This window comes from Staurois parvus, unplaced genomic scaffold, assembly GCF_062004578.1.
Source record: "Staurois parvus isolate SC_StPar_1 unplaced genomic scaffold, SC_StPar_1.0 ptg000031l, whole genome shotgun sequence".
NCBI lineage: Eukaryota > Metazoa > Chordata > Amphibia > Anura > Ranidae > Staurois > Staurois parvus.
This window is the reverse complement of record NW_028317827.1, coordinates 11,761,022-11,780,855: the sequence shown is the minus strand read 5'-3', so window position 1 is coordinate 11,780,855 and position 19,834 is coordinate 11,761,022. Positions and strand designations below refer to the sequence as shown.

The window sequence follows — 19,834 nt, the reverse complement described above, 5'->3', positions numbered from 1 at the left end:
GTGAAATGGTTTGCAAACCAACCCAGGACGATTCTCTCATCTCGAATCACCAGGTATTACTATAACAAAAGCTGCAGAATTCAAAACATCGAAAAAGTCTTTTGAAATGAAATTAAGATGTTAAAGCTTATAAGAGATTTTAGTGATTGTGCTTACGAACACTTTGAAGCTGGCCATACATGAGTGATGAACCAGCTGAATTTTGATCCATGTATTGGCACTTTGATTTTCCAGAAGTTAATCTACTGATCGACTTCTCTAACTGTCGGATTTTCCCCACTCGACCAGCACCATAGGTTATAGCCTGTAGCACTGATCAATGTATTCTGATAGGAGAGAAGTCTCGCTTTCTGAGTACAATAGCTCAGGTGGAGGATTCCCCCATCCACCTCGAATGTGTGGATGGGGGAATCAAGTTGTTTTTTTTTCCGATCAGCTTTCTGATGGAACAAAAAAAATGCTTCATCTAAGGGCTGCTTAAGGCAAATTTAACCAGATCACTGACTAACTACACGTTCATACAGATATAAAATAATGTCACCTAATCCTGATATTTACTGTTCAATTGGGGAAACTTTTATATATATATAACTATTTCCCGGTGCATCCTGGTGATGCCTTTTTAACTAGATTTGATTGGCTGGCATGGATTTTCTGGGGGTGATCACCAATGTTTTTCCAAGCAACAAGCTGGCGGCTGCTGTGATCATCCATCACCTCTCTGTAGGCAGAAAAAAGTGCCCCCAATGTACGCATTGTACATTTCTAGGATCACTGTTTGTAAGAGAACTCTTACCGTAGTCAGATATTGGAAACTTTTTGGCACCTTAATGTGCATCTGTACATTCTGGACAGTAGTTTCCTTGATACATCACTCATCTGCAGGCACTTACCATTTTTTTAACCCCCCACCCAGAACTCTCTCCACCCTCTGGAATTCCAGTTCTTTCAGAAACATGTCATTCTTTCCCCGTACTCCTCAATGCAGCTTTAGGTACCCGAAGAGACAATCACTAAGCCTGAGTGCTGTCATATGGGGCCTGGGGAGATCTTCAGCCTTGTGTAAGTTCAGGAGCAGTGGAGGGGGTGAGTTATCAAGTGAATCTGTTGTCTTGCCAAGAGTGATCAAAGTACAATTTTGCCTACAAAGAAAAGACTTAAAACAAATCTAAACGCCAGGACAACACTTTTAGTATATCAGCTTAACAGCCCTTAGATGTGGTGGCTGTTTTTTTCCACACTTTTTTTTTAACCTGGCAATCCTGCCATTGTCTCAATTCCTTTTCTAGGGTGACAACCACACCTGGCAATGTTGTCTTCTTAACACAGGAATTGTGTTAGGAATACACAACACAAGAACTATATAACACCTCCCTCTCTTCTCTATAGCAAGGAAGGTGTTTTATAGTCCAAGGAAATGGTTTGGAACAAGGCAAAGTGATAACTGGCCAGAGGCAGACAGTGCAGGGGCAGACAGTGCAGGAAGTTATCAGATTTCTGGCTGGAAGTACAGCTATTTTTGCTGCACTTGGCAAATTGAAATAATATCACACTTCCAATGGTATATTTAATAGACCAAAAGGGAGCAAATAAGAAAAATAAATATTTTTTTCAGTTTACATAAACTTTATTAAATATCTTTCTTTTCAGCTACACTGCAGATCTTTGCACTGGTGCAGAAGTGTTAGGTTTGATGAAGACTGTATCTGACACATTCTGAAGTATCCGATGCGTGATCCCCTTCTACACTTTGTGGTGCCATCCGCTGGCCCCTAAATCATTACAGGTGGATGGAACCACAGCGTGCAGAGGGTGACCGAGCATCAAACACACTTCTGGGTGCAGAAGAATCTTTTACTGAGCAGAGATCAACAGCATGGCCAGGGGGACAGGTAAGTACTAAGTCCTTTCTTTGCAGGTCTTTTTTTATTATTTTATTCTAGTTACAGAATCAGTTTAAAAGGCATTCAGTTTGAACAAAAGGCACATTTTTGCCACAATTGCAAATTAAAAATAAATATGAATAACTCACACCCTTGCCACAATTTTTGCGAAACAGATCACAACCCCAGAAATCCAACGTCCCAAATTCTCATTAGCATTGCTCGCCTTATCACCAGCAAAAACCAGAGTGGCCTGAGAACTTCCGGGACAGCCGTGTATTCTGCTGGACAACTCTGCAGTCGCACAAACCACTCTTGCAAGCGACTCCAGTTTTTCCAGCCCCTGTGCTATATAAACAGTGCTATGCGAGGTCTAAGCAATATCTGCCAGCATCAACAGCTCATCCTTTCACTCCCCCCCCCACCCCAGACAAAAGAGCAGCAAAAACCTGCTCCAGCCTCGCACATGTACTGCATTAAATCACTGGCAAATACCCTGCAAAGCTTGTTCATGGATCTAGTAGAGGGGGGAAAAAAAAAGAAGATCCCACTGTGTTAGAGTGAATCCATCAATCAGCCATTCTGTAAACACCCCCTGCTGCATGTTGTCTGCCTCCTGTGCTGCTCTCATCTCTTCTTTCTCTGCCAGTCAATGGTGATCACAAGCAGAAATCTGGATAGCCCCTGTCCTTTGCACAATTCAATGACTGCAAGAAATAGATGGTGCCTGGCTTGCTAGGCATTCTGTCAGTGAGCTGAACACAGAGGAGGTAGAGCTGCTAGCAGAGCATGCATACCCTAGGCTGGAGAGAGAGAGAGAGAGGGAGAGGGAGAGGGAGAGAGAAAGAGAGAGAGGGGCAGGGACTAGGGGAGTGACCACTGCACATCCATCAGAAGCAGCCTGATGCTTCCACCAGTCCAACCCCCACCTACAAGGAAAACAACATTGCGACCCTGGTGAGGGGGTTTCATGCCAGAAACACAATTTAAAAAAAAAACTTCAAGCTTTTTTTTTTTTATTTTTTTCCTCTTCCCTTTAAATCTTGCATGCATAGTGGCTGCAAAAAAAAAAAAAAAAGAAACGAACATTGCAGTGTGAATGTCCTCTGTAGGATTGCAGCATGTGCAGAAGTAGCTGTTTCTAAATCATGAAGTGTGCTTCTTTCACTTCCAGCGATCCCCCCATTCATCAGCAGCAGATCGATGATCTTGTAACCTATCGCCTTCCAGTGTCCTACATGCAGGTAAGTGCTGATTTGCAATCTCTCCTTCTGCTACAGCGAAAGGCTTCGGTTGCTTGAGTGCTTGCATGGACCTTGGGGGAGAGTGGGGGCCACACCAGATCATTCATTGACACAGTAAATATTGAGTTTGTAAATATTTACAGGAAATGTACAATGTAGAGTAGACAGGCAGCGGTGGACATCAGCTTGGCTCTTGTCTGTGTCTTGCTTGGCTTCAGCTTTGCAGCATGAGTTAGCAATAGTCCAGCTCAGTCCTGGTAGGGGGGCTTGTTCGGTTGCAGAGGCTGTTTAATTGTATGGATTATTTAGGAAACTGCCAAAAAAAAATAAATAAAAGAGCAGGGTGTGGGGAGACTTTTACATAAGTTCAGTAGAGTGGATCACTGCTAAAGAAAGTTTATTGGTGGGATCTATTAACACCTTGGGATCTATAGTTGAGAAATATGCCCATCAGCGTTGTAAGTGAAAGGGGGGTGTTGGTCTTAGCCTGGTGGGGCATATTGTAGAAGTCAGGGGGGGTAGATACTTCATTTAATAAAGTCGTGTTATTAGTGACATGCGTGTTGCTTTCAGTAGGAAGCGAAGAACCTCTGTGATATATTTTTTTGTTATTTTGTAACTAGTCCATTTTGTGATCTTAGCTGCCTTGTGTTGATGCTGCTTTCCCCCACCTTAATTATATGCATGTAGGTTAAATGAATACCTGACGAAAGGGCCCACGTTTCAAGACAGTGACATCTGATAGCCAAGAGGAAAAGTGGCTTTAATGAAAATCAACCTTTGGAATTCCTGCTTGTGAAATATCCCATTCCACAGCTTGTGTTAGCAGCAAAGACATGATCAGCAGCACCAGTGTATATGGTATGTCAGTTTTGGAATTTACTTCACATGTGTGTAATATAATAATGACAGCTTAATAGCATGAGTAGAAGAAAGTGAAACTGGGAGCTTTGTACATTATCCAATGCAAATACTCCAGGCTTGTGAACACAATCCTATTTATTTTTCTAATCCTTTTTTTTTAATTTTCTTAAATTTTAATCTTCTTTTTTAGATTTATTTTATTATCATTTATTTTCATTTTTTATTTATTTGCACTTTTTTGCACTTTTTTTTAAGAATGTTTGTACAAGTTTCTACTTGGTCACCTATTTTATTTAAACTCCGGCTAGACCAGCAAGAGTTAATACAAACAATCTACAGCAGGCTAAAACAATCTGGACAATGTATTTAGTTATTACTTTTTTTCTTTGCTTTTTATTGCATTATAACAGTTTCAGTGTAATTGGCAAAATCCTATTTACAACTCAGAAATAGCTGGTGATTGATTGCTTAATGATCTGGTTGCTAAAGGTTATTTTGTGAATGTTGTTTCTTTTTGATGTGTTTTTTTTTTGTACTTTTTAATTGTTGTTTGAGGAAAATAGCCCCTGACATTTTTTAACCTTTTTTCTTTCTTTCTCATTCCTTATCTACACCTCTCCATACTAAAGGTCAGTTGAGATGGAGTATGAAGGATTTAAAGAGTTTTTTTTATTATTCTATTTTTTTTTTAGTGTTTTATAGCTACCAGAGAGTAAAATAGGATTGTGATGGTTAGGAAGCCTTGTTAGGTTAGACATGAATTTCCTAGATCTCTAATGAGATTGTCCAACTGCCTAAAATTTTATAGCTTCTGTTTTATTTTCAATATTAAATAATAGTTGTACTCTGCTGGCAAACATTGCCTTTTCAAAGCTTAACTCACAAAAGGAGGCAAACACCCAGACATTTAATGAAACCGATTTGATTGCCTTTTTGCATTTTGTGGTACTTGTTGACTTCAAGAGATCAATAAGTAGTCTGTTTATTTTGCATGCACATAATCTGTACTGGGAAATGTTTTGTGGAGAGCAAAACCTTTTTCCCGGAGCTGTTGAAGCGAATTTGATTGCCAGATGGGAAATTTCCCTCTGTGATCTTAAAGCTGTAATATATATTCTGAGCAGATTGGGCTTCTGTTGGTGATGAGGAGGATATTACATTTAGAAATTTGAAATCAGCAATAGAGGACTGTATGAGGGGGGGTTGAATTGAGAGGATTGAGGTTTGAAGGCTTTCTATTATTTTGCCTGGGAAATAAATGTATTTTATTTATAGGTGGTGAATGGGAATGTATGGGCATAAATCCACACTTTCCAAGCAATGTGCTTTTTTTTGTTTTAAAAATGCACAATTGGTTGTATTTGAAAGCTTTAGCTAAACTAATACCCAGCACCGTCACACAACACTATCTGCAATATGTGCAGGATTAGTGGGGGGAAAAAATACTCTTAAAGTTTCCCAGGGGTAAATAAAGACTGTTCATTGCTGTGCAGTTCTGGTATTTTGTTTAGGACTGAATAGTTGGGAATTGGGGACTGCCTCACACTCCTGCCTGCTCTGCTGTTGCAAATTAAAAGTGTGTTTTGGTCAGGAAATGAAAACTACAGTGTGTCTTTTGAACAAGTCGTTTATCAAGAACAACATCTATCATGCTGCGACTTGTCAAACTGATCCTCTAAAACTTGGCTTCTATGTGGACACTGCTTTGATGTTTTTTAATCCCAAATTTATAAAACAAGTTGGGAAAACAACATAAGGAGCAGCTTAAAATAAACCAAACAAAACAATGACACTGAAAGACACAAAAAATGACTGCATAAAAAAACAACAAAACTTTTTTTTTAATAAGCCAAAAATAAACATAAATAAATAACTAGCACAGTTTATTTTGGTCTATAACATTATAATTTCTGTGCTACATTGTCAGTATTTTCATTAATTGAATTTATTACTTTATGTCTTTATTTAGTTTTAGAACTTGCTTTTTAAATAAATGAACTAGTGAACTGTCCTGAAAAGATAATTATATTTTATGATCTCCCCATGAGACCTACATATTTAAGCACATGCTCCTACATTTTTGTTATTATGAAATAAAACATACAGAAGTGTCTTAAATTGCATAAACATATTTTATGAGTTTGTGTTTTACATTGAGATATCAGTGCTGGCTGTGAAATAGGTGATTTAAAAGCCATTTGTCAAAGGGGAAGCAGTGACACAAATTAAAACCACATTTTGCACTGTTTGTGTTGTATTAATGACCCTGGAAGCTTATCACAAGAGTCTGGGTATGCTGCTTCATATGGCTGAGAGAGACTGGATACATTTAAGTAAATTTAAAAGTTTTATGGATTTTTGAATTTTTTTCGTATATATGTGTATGTGTGTATGCATGTATATATATATATATATATTTATTTATTTATAAAATTTGTGTGCCTCTAAAATATTCGAAATAATGGCAAACCTGACCGTTTTGCACGTATGCTGCAGAGTATAGAAAACTACAGGGATTTCAAATGTCATTATTTGTACCAGGTTTGTACTTTTGGCCTAGAAAAATTGACCCCTTAACATGCAAACTACAATCAGTCAGTGTTTGCAGACTGCAAATACACCATTTGCATCACTTTTAGAATGACAGCAAAGGGACTTCTAATGACAAAAGTATCTGTTTTGCAATAATGTGTCTATGTCCTATAGATTAGGATTTCAAACCTAGCATTTACTGTGTTTTAATATCTCTTTTATCGCCCATAGTGATCTCTGTTGAAGGAAGTTTAATATAATTTGATGTATGATGTCATAAGGAATCCCACACGTCACAATAATTTTAAAGACTTGATTTTGTTAAAAAACCTAAAATTATCAGAGCAATATAGTGGATGGGGAAGGTCTTAAAAAAGCAGTGTACGGCTATTGGCGGAACCCTGGTAATGTTTGCAACAGCAAGAATATAGTTTTGTGTTATTGTCACTTTTTTTTCCTGTCTTGATTTTTGTTTTACTGCTGTGATCTTCACATGTTTAGTTAAACCCTCCTTTCCAACTCTCATTTGTTCCCTTCTAGTTGGAAGCTGGGAATTTTTCTCCTTGCCCATTTTGGATTTGCTGTGACTGTTGAACTAATTTTGACCACAGACCTTGCGAGAGACCTGCATGTGTTTGTATTTTAAATTTAGTGGAAGGAAAAATCTGGACTGTCAGATTCAATTAGCGGCAAGTATTCATGCCGAGCTGGAGAAAATGATTGATCTTGCCGCATTCCTAATCAACAATTAATCAGCTAATCAACATAGCTGTAGAAAAGTAAAATCTTGATTCTTGAGCCGCCCATGGCGTAACATGATGATTATCAGTTTACATTCAGTTTACAATACATTGAGACAAAGAAATAAAGAAGCTAATGTAGGATTTCCCTGGCAGCACAAGGGTTAAGGGAGCAAACTTTGCAGGACCTTCCCAAAGGGACAAGCTTTAAATTAGAGTGTGGTTCTTAACACTTTGCTGCCATTGGTGCAGCTAACAAATTCCAGGGCAACATGCATGGTAATCTGCATTTTTTTAAAGCATTATTGGTGATTATGGATTATATCATGATATATTGATTTTGTTTTAAGTTAGGGGGAGATAAGCAGCCCTTTTGCATAGACACTCTGGAGAGGCATTAAAGTCCAGTATGCTTCTGATTATCTGCACTTGAATAATTGATAGACCTGTACATTCTTTTTCCTGACTCATTCATTGTAAAACTCCAGAAAATGGATCTACACAATGAGAATTCAGTACATGGGATAATGAAGCGTTACGTTAAAAAAAAAAAAGATGTTTTCCCCGAGCAGTACAGGAGTACAGAATCCTTTACTGTGATTCCCTGCAGCAGAAATATTGGGTTTGTCTGAACATTTACGGAAGATGTTCTTTTATACTTCCGTTTATTAAAACACGGATAAAAGCTGGAACAGAGATGTCAAAACAGCAGCGCAATTACATAGTCCTGTGTATGGGCAAACGTGTACAGTGGTTGGTGTTTCCTCCGATCATTAAGAAAGAATTAATTATTATAGGCCATGGAAAGTGAGGGATTCTGGGACAGTCTGCGTTAACCTGTCCTGACCTCAGCAGAAAGTCTAGGTGCTTGCAATTCACCATAAATATGCTACATATGACAGAAGCGATAAGCATTTACATTTTTTTTTACAATATCTAAATGTTTGCCAAATTTACTCATTGCCTTGTGTTCAGCGCAAGAGCCTAACGCCATTTTTAAAACTCTTCAAAGTTAGACGCCGGTTGAGTGAATCTAGCGTGTGCTTTGAAAACTAGAGTCTATGTAAAATAATCTGATTAGCTTGTAAAAATAAAGATACTCCACGAAGTACGTCTTATGTACGGGACTTTCAATATTAAGTTGTCTGGGGATGGTGTAAAGGTTAGCGTGTGTCAGCGGCTAAAGGTTTTTTCCGCAGGTTGCTACGGTGGCAGCGCATCTTTCATTGGCAAATAAGTGAGAGCGTTTTTAAAAAAAAAATGTGCACTCGTTTCAATGACCAAAGAAAAAAGTGGTGAACGCATAGGTCCGCCAGCTAATTTCTTTAGTCTGTTTCGCTGAATGGGTCAGCAAAGTGCATTTCCACTATAAGCAATAAAGCATATGTAGGTATGTGTACTCTAACCTCCATAGTGGTCTTAGCTATAGCCTTCATGTTTTACCTTATTTAAACATATATATTAAACATATTTTTTAATGTCAGATTGGTTCTATAGAATCAATTGTGTAGAACTCCAGTTATTTACAATGCCTCTTATTGTATCTGATGTAGAACCTTTCCCGATGGTTCTTAAACTTCCATACTTAAGCCTATTTATTTTATATTATGCTAAAGGGTATTCACATCTTGTCTCAATTTTTTTCTTTATATATGAAATGCTGGTCCTAATAAAGCATGAGTCTAATTTCCTGCAATTAGGAAATGCTAATACGAAAATGTGTTATAATTACTTCAGCATGAGCATGTTGGCTGCTGCTGCTGCAAAGCCCCTGTATTCACATCCTCAGTAGCTGTGTATATTAACTTAGTTCACAGCTAGACACAAACTGCTGCTAATTCTTTGTTTTTGTTTTGCCTGAACAAAAGAGGATTTTTTTTGACACTGCTCTGTATGAAAGAATCATTCTAAAGCATGGGATTTGTCACATAATGGACCTTGGATGGGCAAAATCTTTCATGGCAGCATGCTTACTGCAATCCAGTGTTTTTAACCTATTCACTGCCATGGCTAAGTGTGTTATTATCTCTTCAAGGTTTAAGCGTTATCGCCTAGCTGCAGGTTTTTGAATAGTGGTAGAAACCCGGACGAAAGAAACATAAACACCGGGAGAATGGATAAACTCCAAGCAGAAAGAGACCTTGGTGGGATGTGTACCTTGAACCCCAGTTCTTCAGGGCAGTATTGTTCACCTCCCCCTCACTACTTTTATGAATTTGAATGTGCAAGCTGGTGTCCATGGAAGAAATTCTACAATTGACAGTCATGCATCTGTTAGATGAAGTTGCATTTTAGCTGTAGTTGCAGAACAATTGAGTGGTAATTCTTTTGGCAACCGCTTTTATTTTAAAAGACCACAAATGTCTGATTTTTTTTTTATTTTGGCCATCATAAGTGTGATCTGTGGTCTGAGTAGTGAACTGAAAAGGTTTTCTGATGAGGTTTTATGAAGCATTTAACTTCCTGGTACAATTTTTTTTTTTACTAGTGATCATATACAGATCTCGGCAATTTCTGCAGAAAGCTCTAAGAACAGCTGTTTCTCAGCATCAGCACCAGTAGTTCCACTTCCATTTCAAACAGATTTTTCTTCTTTAGAGATATGGATCATTGTGATTTTTACAACAGGGACTCACTAGAACACTTTTGTACATAGCACAGTTTTCTCAGTGCATTTGGTTTACCTGTATCTTAACTTCCACCCTGCCTGAGTAATCCATTGACCTTTACCCAACCTGGTAATCCCATTCACCCCATCCTACCTGATTAAAAGATTTACTCCTGCCCTACTTGGTTATTGCAACACCCCACCCTATCTAGTTACTGCGTTCACCCAAACTATATCGGATTATCCCATTCACTGCCACTCTACCTGGTTATCATATTTCCACCCATCACCACCTGGTTACTGCAAAACATTCCATGCTACTTGCATAATGCGTTGAATTCCACCCTACCTGTTTATCACATGGCTTTCCACCCTACCAGCTCATCGCATGGCACGCCACCCTACCAGCTCATCGCATGGTACCCTACCCTACCGGATCATCACATGGCACTTCACCCGACCTGGTAATCTGATCATCATGGTATCTAGTTTCTAGTTGTCTTCATACTAAAACCCACACCATTATTGCAATTGTTTGACATTATGTACTTAGCAAGTTTAGCAATCGTTGTACAGGCTAACCAGTTGTATCTCCTACACTGGTACAAGAGGGGTTAAAATGTTGCTTAAATATAGAAAAGCCCCTTTAGCCCCCAATTCTGTATGGCACTTATGATGGAACTGGGTTGGTAAATATTTCATAAGGAAAATAGTTTTGCATGATACCTGTTTGCAGGGAGAAGGTTAAATTATGTCACATGAAAAAACGACCTGGAATGACTTCACTTAACCCCGTCCATACAAGTTAGAGATGCTTTACCTAATAAATGATTTACAAGCAGCCTGCCACATATGATGCTATATTTTTCGAAAAATCAGCCAGGTTTCAATTATTTCTGTGCTCATGTTCCCGGAGAACAATCTTGCCATGTTATTGATAATGCTTTAGCATTATATAGCTCAGTACAAAGCTTAACCATAGCTGATGGCAGTCACCCTCAATCAGATGTGCAAATGTATTAAAGCAACAAGAATGTACAAAGTGTAATAATACAGAGTAACCGATCAGAATACCCTTACCCGTGATCTGAGTACAATCAACTGAAATTATGATGTTACTGGTTATAGCACAATATCATTGTTCAACATTGCATCAACATCTTAAAATAAATTGTACTTATTCTTGTACTCACCTGCTTATGATTTAGTCTGCCTGCTTACAGCATATTATGACCCATATTAATATTATTTTTTATTAATATTTATTATTTATACATGCATGCAAATTCTAAGTTAAATATCTTTTTCATGAGGTTTTCATGATATTTGCTTGTGATGCTTGGCACTTATTGTGCCCTGACATTCATCAGGTGCTGCTTTTATTCATATAATAGCAAAGTGGTCATAGAAAGCACTCTTCACCCATGCTGTTGGACTGGTAAACAAAGCTTATACCAAAAATAATTATTGCATTTGACCGTAGCATCTCGTCGTCTTTTATATAGGTGTATTTTCTCCCTTGATCTGCCTGTGGAGGGTTGTTTTGTTTGTTTGGCTTTGCAGTTTGTTTGTTTTGGTTTTTACTCTTTTTAATTATTTTTTTTTTTAATGTATGACTACAGCGTACAATTGTTCATCCCTTCCATGATAAAATAAAAGGCATTAAAATACGTTTTGGCTGAAATTAACCGAAAATGTATACAAAATAAAATATTTAGTGTCATTTATTTTTGGATTGTTCTCTACTTTGGTAACAAACAATCCATTAAAACATATGTATTTATTTATTACAAGTATTTATATATTGTCTGTGATTTACGTACTGTACATTCAGATCAGTCTCTGCCATTGAGGAGTTTACAATCTAAGGTCCCTATCTCACATGCACACACATACAATTTAGAAAGATGCCAATTAGCCTACCATCATGTTCTTGGCAAGTAGGAGGAAATCAGAGTACCTGGCAAAAAACCCAGACACGCACAGGGAGAACATGCAAACTTCATGAAGAATAGCGTTCATAGTGGGATTCAAACAGAGGAACCCAGTGCCACAAGGCAGAAGTAGCAACTGCCCACATTTAAACCCATATCTAATCTCAAAAACACAAATTTCTATAGATGTCTTTAGATGTTACCTTCGCCTTTCCCAGTTTTCTCCCTTTATTTTCACCCAGATGATCCTGGCACTAATAGATTCTCTGTCCCAGGGTGATAATGATCACTCACACTGTTTCAATGGAGGAGCAGCATTGTCACCCTAGGCTGTTCTCCTGGTTTGAATTATCAATACACCCCACTCTCCTGACCGCCATCATATGGGGAGGAGGTGTACTGTAGTTTTCATAAAATAGATGTGAAGGCCAATAACATTGTCTGAGATTTCAAGTCAGTACACAGGGGTTTATTTATTAAGCTGGAGAGTGCAAAATTGGGCACACTTCTGCATAGAAATCAGCTTCTAGCCTCAGCTTGTTCAAATAATCTTTGTCAATAAAACCTGGAAGCTGATTGGTTTATATGCAGAAGTGAGCCTGATTTTGCACTCTCCAGCTTTAGTAAATAAACCCCACAATTACAAGAGCACTGAATTTCTGACAGGATTAACAGGTATCTTTCTGTACTTGAAGAAAATGTACTTATCCTAAAAAAAAAAAACAATAAACAAATGCACCTTTGTTATTTAAGGACTGGTAGACTGCAATAGATAAATTGCTTCATTTTGAGGTTAAATATACTTTAAATTTGTCACCAAGAAAATAATTCTTGCAGTGCTGTTCTAAACTGATTAAATTGTTTGTTTTGCTTAGCCTATCAGATTCATGTTACAGTGTTAATGCTAAATTCCCACTGGAGGCCACCATTTTGAATAATTATTTTCAATATCTAGAGCTCTTGTCTCTGTGCAGCTACAGTCAGAGACCCAAATAAGAGGTGTTAAAACTGCTTATTTTTCACTTGGTTGATGGATAATGTCATCAAGAGTGTTAAATGCAAAGTTAATTTATGTATTATTTTAATATGTGATCCTGCTTCTAGTGTAAAAGGTTTTCAGTAATGTTCTTATTTTTTGTACATGTGACATATAGTATTTGCTAACTAACTTAAAAAAAAAGCCTAAAGCCAGTTTTTATCAGCTCTGTCATATAAGGTCCCATGTGAGTGGCAGGAGTTTATTGCTCTGACTTGCAGTGACTTGCTATTTACAAATGGTAATGTTTTGCTAATTGTGTACATATGTTTTGTGGTGAAGGTTGATGAATATGTTAATTTCCTCAGGCAGTTTAAACTATTTGAAACACTTTTGTCTGTGACTGCAAAATTGACTCTCAAATGGTATTGTAACTTCCAATGTTTGTGTTATTTTTTTTTTTTAAGTTGTAAAGTTTATTCTTTAAAAGAGAATACACAAGCAAATAAAGCAAGTGCTGGCATCTCATCACTAAGCTGATTTTACTGCTGTTTGTGGCTATTGCAGGTCAAAAAAAATCACCCCCGTGATCGAGCTAGCAGTAAGTCATGTTCAACTGGAATGTTCTGTAATGTTAAAGACATTTCGTATCCTTTCCAAACCACTTCTTCAACTCTAGTGATCCAAAACTTGAGAACAAGCCAGCAAAAGCACTTCAATTGTCCATCTTGTTCTTCTCAATTTTTGACTATACTAATAGGATGTTGTTGCCTCTGGCAATCCCATGGCCCTTTTAAACTTAATTTTAATGAGTGTTGGAAAGATATCCCAGCATTTATAGGTAGCACAGGCATCTTAATCCAATCATCATGAAATGTGTGGATGTTGTTTGTCCAAGAGCAGGATGAGAGCCGTGAAAGTTATAGATACCCCTCTTATAGTTACATAATCCCATCCTTGGTTTGAGACAGTCTGGTAGGTGTTTATTTCTTGATTTACATGTCTAAAGGTGCTAGTGGTTGTCAAATTGCTGGGGTAGAGCTGTTCAAATGGCATTATATGTGAAAGATAGATGGTGTCCAAGGCCCCTACCCCTGTTCAGGGATGGTTGTCCCAGTTTGACGTAGATGACCTTTTTCATGCTTCTTGTGAACCAGTTGTCCTCTATTTCCAAAATGTGTACCTTGCTTTCCTCAAAGGAATGTCCCTTTTCCACAAACATATTAGCACCCTTTGGTCTACTTTCACAGTTTTTAAATAACATTAGATGTATTTTCAAATATAACTAACATAAAAATCTCAAATATATTGTTTTAGATTAGATTTCACATCAGACAACAGACGAAGAGTAGAAGGTTTTCTACAAGAACTTGGTTGGAATATTAGGTTTCACTGGACTGTCAATTTAACATGTTTTTAGGCACTACTGAGCTGAAAAGAGTAGTGTGCAGGTAGCTTACAGGAGTAAGAGAGTTTAGGAAAGTAGTATGAAGATGCTTTTCCACAGCCCAGTGATTATGTAGGTGATACACGATCAACATGGCAGAAGTGCAAGTTGAATCACAAAGAGCAACAGAGCTACAAGAATTTTAGTGGGTGAAGTGGTTCATTAGATATGTTTTAACAATGTATTAAGCTTTGTTGGCTTGAGTCCTATCTTTTGCAGAATAGTCAAAGGTTGTATGTAGCATGAGCCCAAGTCTGAAATTGTCGGCCTAGGCTGGGCCGGCTGTTAGCACAGCTCCTTTCATTGGTTCTCAGAGAATAGAAAAGGTATCTTAGCTAGACTTTCCCTTTTTGTAAAGCTGCTTTCATGCAACTTTTGGATCTACAATAGAAGGTAATGAAGTAAGAACTGTCAATGATTACTCAGCCATCCACCTGAGTAAGTAGAGAATAAATCTCTACTTGCAAACATTTTTTTTGAATGAATCAGAAATGCTTGGACATAAACAAGTATGTCATACAAGCGTGATTAAATGGTTTGGTTGGCTCAGAAACACTTTATATATACCTGCTAAATGTCTTTTTTTATCTGCGTGGGAATTGGTGTATAATGCCTTTTGACATTACTTGTGTAATACAGTTGCAATCCAGTAAAGAGCATTATCCATGCTGCAGGTATTTTACTGTAAACTTGTACAACAGGTAATTAAAAAAATGAATAATTATTTCGCTTGTTGACACAATGAATATTGATTAATAAGGTAAAATGAAACAAAAACTTTTTGTCTATGCAAATGAGATCTGCACAGCTTTATTGATGTTTTTAAGGTTCTCTAAACTTAAGATCAAGAGTTTAATATAGTGAAGTTTAATTAAAATACTGGTCCTCAGATTCGGTGGTTAGGATCTTGTGACTGTGCACTTTGCAAGTGCAGAAGTGCAGTTGTACACATTTCCCTGGTGCATAGTAAATGTGGTAAAGCTTCACTTTGTAAAGAATACTCAAGCAGATGAAATAAAAAAACACACGATTGGATAATGGAAATCAGCAGGGCTTTAGCACAATTACTTTGCTCTGGGGAAAAGAGTGCAACTGCACTTGCAAACTGCCTTTAGTAAATCCACCTCTCGCTACACTGTATCTATGAACAAGCAGCATTGTTATTCTAGGAAAGGAAGTGTATTAGGACTTTAAAACATCTCTCTTTCTCCTCCTCTTTATAGCATTATAGAGGTTGGTGTTCTGCACTTCAACAGGGGTGAACTGGGTAGGACTGATATACACTACTTGAGAAAACACTGCAGAATTCACTGGGTTTTTTTATCTTATGAATTATCAAACTCATATATTAAAATATTGTATTCCAAAAGGGAAAAAATAAGAGAAAGTCATTGTCAAGATTTTCCTACATTTATTTATTTATTTCAGGTACTTCTATTGCGCTGTCAATTTACGCAGCACTTTATACATATATATATTGAACATTCACATCAGTCCGTAACCCTCAAGGGGTGTACAATCTAAGGTCCCTAACTTACATTCATACATACACATATTAGGGCCAATTTAGACAGGATCCAATTAACCTACCAGCATGTCTTTGGAGTGTGGGAGGAAACCGGAGCACCCGGAGGAAACCCACGCAAGCACAGGGAGAACATGTAAACGGCGCCATGGTTGGGAATCAAACCCATGACCTATTTACTGCAAGGCAGACGTACTAACCACTAAGCCACTGTGCCGCCCTACTTATATTTTAAAGGTACTTATATAGCGCCATCAATTTATGCAGCACTTTACATATATTATTATTATACAGGATTTATACAGCACCAACACTTTGCTCAGCACTTTACAATATAATGGGAGACAATACAGCAACAATGCAGTTCAATACAAGATGGTTAGGAGGGCCCTGCTCCTTGGAGCTTACAATCTAAGATATATAGATATATTGTACATTCACATCAGTCCCTAACCCTCAAGAAGCATACAATCTACTGTCCCTAATCACATTCATACATACTAGGGCCAATTTATACAGGAGCCAATTGACCTTCCAGCATGTCTTTGGAGTGTGGGAGGAAACTGGAGTACATGGAGAACACCCATGCAGGCACAGGAAGAACATGCAAATTCCAGGCGGGTGGTGCTGTGCTTGGGATTTGAACCAATGAAGCTAGTGTTGCCAGGTGGAAGTGCTAACCAGTTAGCCACTTAAATGTATAAATGATTGCTATACAATAATAGTGTCTCCCCTACCCATCATTCTGCATATTCATCTACACTGGTATCACCCTACATTATTAATTGTATGCTGAGCATGTTCTTCCATCCTGAAAAATCAGTTTGTCCCATAGTTCTTACATTGCTATGTGGTGGGAACAGCTATTTGGACAAGTCTTTAAGATTACTATTTTTTCCTCAATGATATTATCTCACCTAGGAACACCTTTGCTTCTCCCTTCTCAGTAAGTATAAATTATCTAGGGTTGATTTGCTAAAACTGGAGAGTGCAAAATCTGGTTCAGCTCTGCATAGAAACCGGCTTCCAGTTTAGTTTTTTTTGGCCAGAGCTTAATTGAATAAGTTAAAAGCTGATAGGCTACCGTGCAGAGCTGCACCAGACTTTGCACTCTCTAATTTTAGTAAATCAACCCCTATGTGTATTTTAGGCCAAAGCAAACATGTGTGCTCATGGAGGAGCTGGTAGACAGTGGTGCCTGAAACTCAATCCAACAACCTCCCCTTGCGTGCATATGTACTGTATTTTTTAAAAAAATTAGCTTTGATTTGTGTGTTGTTTGGTTTTGGACATAAGCTTCAGACATACACTTGCAACTTAAACATGCATGTTTAAGTCTTAAGTTGTTCAAAAAATAAAATCCTCTTTGATGATCAGACCATGCTGAGCTGTTAGGTTTATAAGGTTTTGGGACAAAATGACACGTTTGCATTGTAGTAACACGCAATCGTAGCACACATTAATGCATATTAAGAGCATTTGCATGTTGCGGTGCCTTTTTTTTGGCAACACAGCTCTGACACATGTTTTGCAGCAAACCAAACAATTTCGCCCATTCAAACGGAATGATCTGTTTTAAAACAACACGTCAGTGCTCGACACAACACACGTTAACAGAATGCACAGGAATAGAAAAGTATGAATGGGCTTAAAGTGTTACTAAACCCAGGACCCTGCATTCACTATATCTGGTCTCCCACAGTACACAGAACATGGAGATGCAATTATTTTAGTCAATTAAAACAGCTAAATACCTTTTCTCATCAGCAGTATATAGCAGTCTTGTGGCTTCTATCAGTGCCAGATTGAGCACTGGTAAAAGCTTGTAGGGGGAGTTTTCATTCTCCTCTGACTGCTTTATGAGGCTGAAAGACCCCTGACCCACTGTCCGAACAGTGCTAATTGGCCTTGTGCACCCTCAAGTACCCCCCCCCTAAAAATAAAAGTCCCCTTTAGCAATACATACTAAACTGGGCACGTGCAGAGTACCTCTGAGAGCTTTTTACTATCAGCAGATGGATTGGAAACAGTAGAAGGGGGGGGGGTCAGAGAAGACAGGATCACACAGCCTTTTTACATAATATGAAGGATTAACCCCTTAGGTTCCACAGTGAGTATAACAAGCATGCTTTACTGTATATACAGACCGATTTTACTGTTCTGGGTTTAGTAACACGTAACACTTTAAGGTCTGAAAACAGGAGCAGATACACAGAGCTGCCCTAGCTTGTTGCCTTTATATCTTTTTATCTATTTTTTTTGGAGATAGTTTGCTTAGGTCCAGCTTATTTCAGTAGGTAAATGTATGAGGTAATTTACTTTCTTTCTGTAAACACTTGTGTTATACAGGAATAAACCTAACCCAGAAGAAGTATCTAATGTTTGTAAAGTCTAGTGATTTGTGGTTAATGACCGTCTGTGTATTCTATTTCTACTTCTAAACTGGGATCAGTTGAATGCATATTGCATGGAGTTTCCATTTACCTCGTTCAGCCTCCTTGTATAGAGCAATCATACACGCGTGCTGCTGATTCAGTAGAGAAAATTTCGTTCTTGGAAAGATCTGTAAAATGCAGAGCATGCACATTGCAAAGTAGGGTAACCGTACGAGATTCAGTAACCCATGGAAACTTACTCAGAAAGAGATAAATCCTAACTGCTGGTGACTACAGCACTTTGTGCTTAGAACAAACGTATTAAAGTTTTTGTAAATGCTTTTTTTTTCTCTTAATAAACAAAAATGTTATACTTTCCTGCTCTGTGGAAAGGTTTTACACAGAGCAGCCCCATTCCTTTTCTGCTGTGGTCCCCTGCCGGTGCTCCTGGCTCCCCCAACCCCTGCTGAGTGCATGCTCATTCCTGAACCCCACTCTGTGTGTCCATTGATACACAGAGCGAAGGTACAGCCCCCCCCCCCCTTACTTCTCACTGGCTGTGATTGACAGTAACAGGAGCCAATGGCTCCTGCCTGCTGTCTCTGAGCCAATTAGGAGGTAGAAAGCTGAGCAAACCTCTGCTTTCATGCATATCACTGGATCGAGTTTGGCCTCATGTAAAGGAGGAGCTGGGGGAGGGGTGCAGCAGGCAGAAATTTTTTTTTACTGTAGTGCATAGAATGCATTAAGGCAAATAAAACAAAAACCTTCTTCCTTTAGAACCACTTTACGGGAACATAACTAGCCTACAGAGTTCTCCGACCATGTGGCAAGATGTAATTCTTATCTCAGATATAAAAATACAAAAAATAGTGCAGCGCTAACAACCTATACTAAAATACAAATGAGATAAATGGAAATATCACATATAGAATGCACAATAAATATTCAGTGTTAGGTGCTCGTAAAATGAATACTATGTGCAGCAGTCCATAAATGCCAATGATGGGGAAAAATCACAGCAATACTCCGTAAGGTGATCACAGTGCCACTCAGTGTGCGGTCAATCCACAGATGGCCAAGATGGCCCCTCACCTCCTTGATGCGACCCACTGGGCCAAACAGCTATGTAGGTGACACCCAATAAGGTATCATCAAAGGATGGAACGTATGGATAGATCCCTCCAATATATTCTCCTATCTCCTAGGTACTCGATTCCACAAAACCGTTTAAGATACCATTAAAAACAAAGAAGATCCTCCATAGTGTAATCCAGTTTTTAATAATAACATGAATATAAATAAAATGCCCACTCACATGTAAAATGACAAAGATCAGCTTTTTCCCATATCATGGGTGTGTTTCCATGGTTCTCATGCTAAGAAATGCATGCAGCTCCACTTGCTCCACAATCCCTCCAGAAATGGCGCCGACGCCGGAAATGACGTCACCGCGCCACCGGAAATGATGTCAGTGCGTACCTTAACGCGTTTACGTCACGATCCACGTGACTTCCTCAGAGTGTCATTTTACATGTGAGTGGGCATTTTATTTATATTCATGTTATTATTAAAACTGGCCCAGTGGGTCGCATCAAGGAGGTGAGGGGCCATTTTGGCCATCTGTGGATTGACCGCACACTGAGTGGCACTGTGATCACCTCACAGAGTTTTGCTGTGATTTTTCACCATCATTGGCATTTATG

The 19,834-nt window shown here is 38.3% G+C and overlaps 1 protein-coding gene across 1 annotated transcript in view; it reads left to right on the top strand.

Moving 5' to 3' along the window:
* Positions 1 to 2,756: 2,756 nt before the first annotated feature.
* FIGN (fidgetin, microtubule severing factor) overlaps positions 2,757 to 19,834 on the top strand; it is a 190,710-nt gene continuing 173,632 nt past the window's right edge. Inside the window, exons 1-2 of the mRNA XM_089660101.1 lie at positions 2,757 to 3,127; positions 3,818 to 3,988. Of these exons, the coding sequence (XP_089516227.1) occupies positions 3,964 to 3,988 (25 nt within the window). The 5' untranslated portion in view covers positions 2,757 to 3,127; positions 3,818 to 3,963. The remainder of the gene's footprint in view (positions 3,128 to 3,817; positions 3,989 to 19,834) is intronic.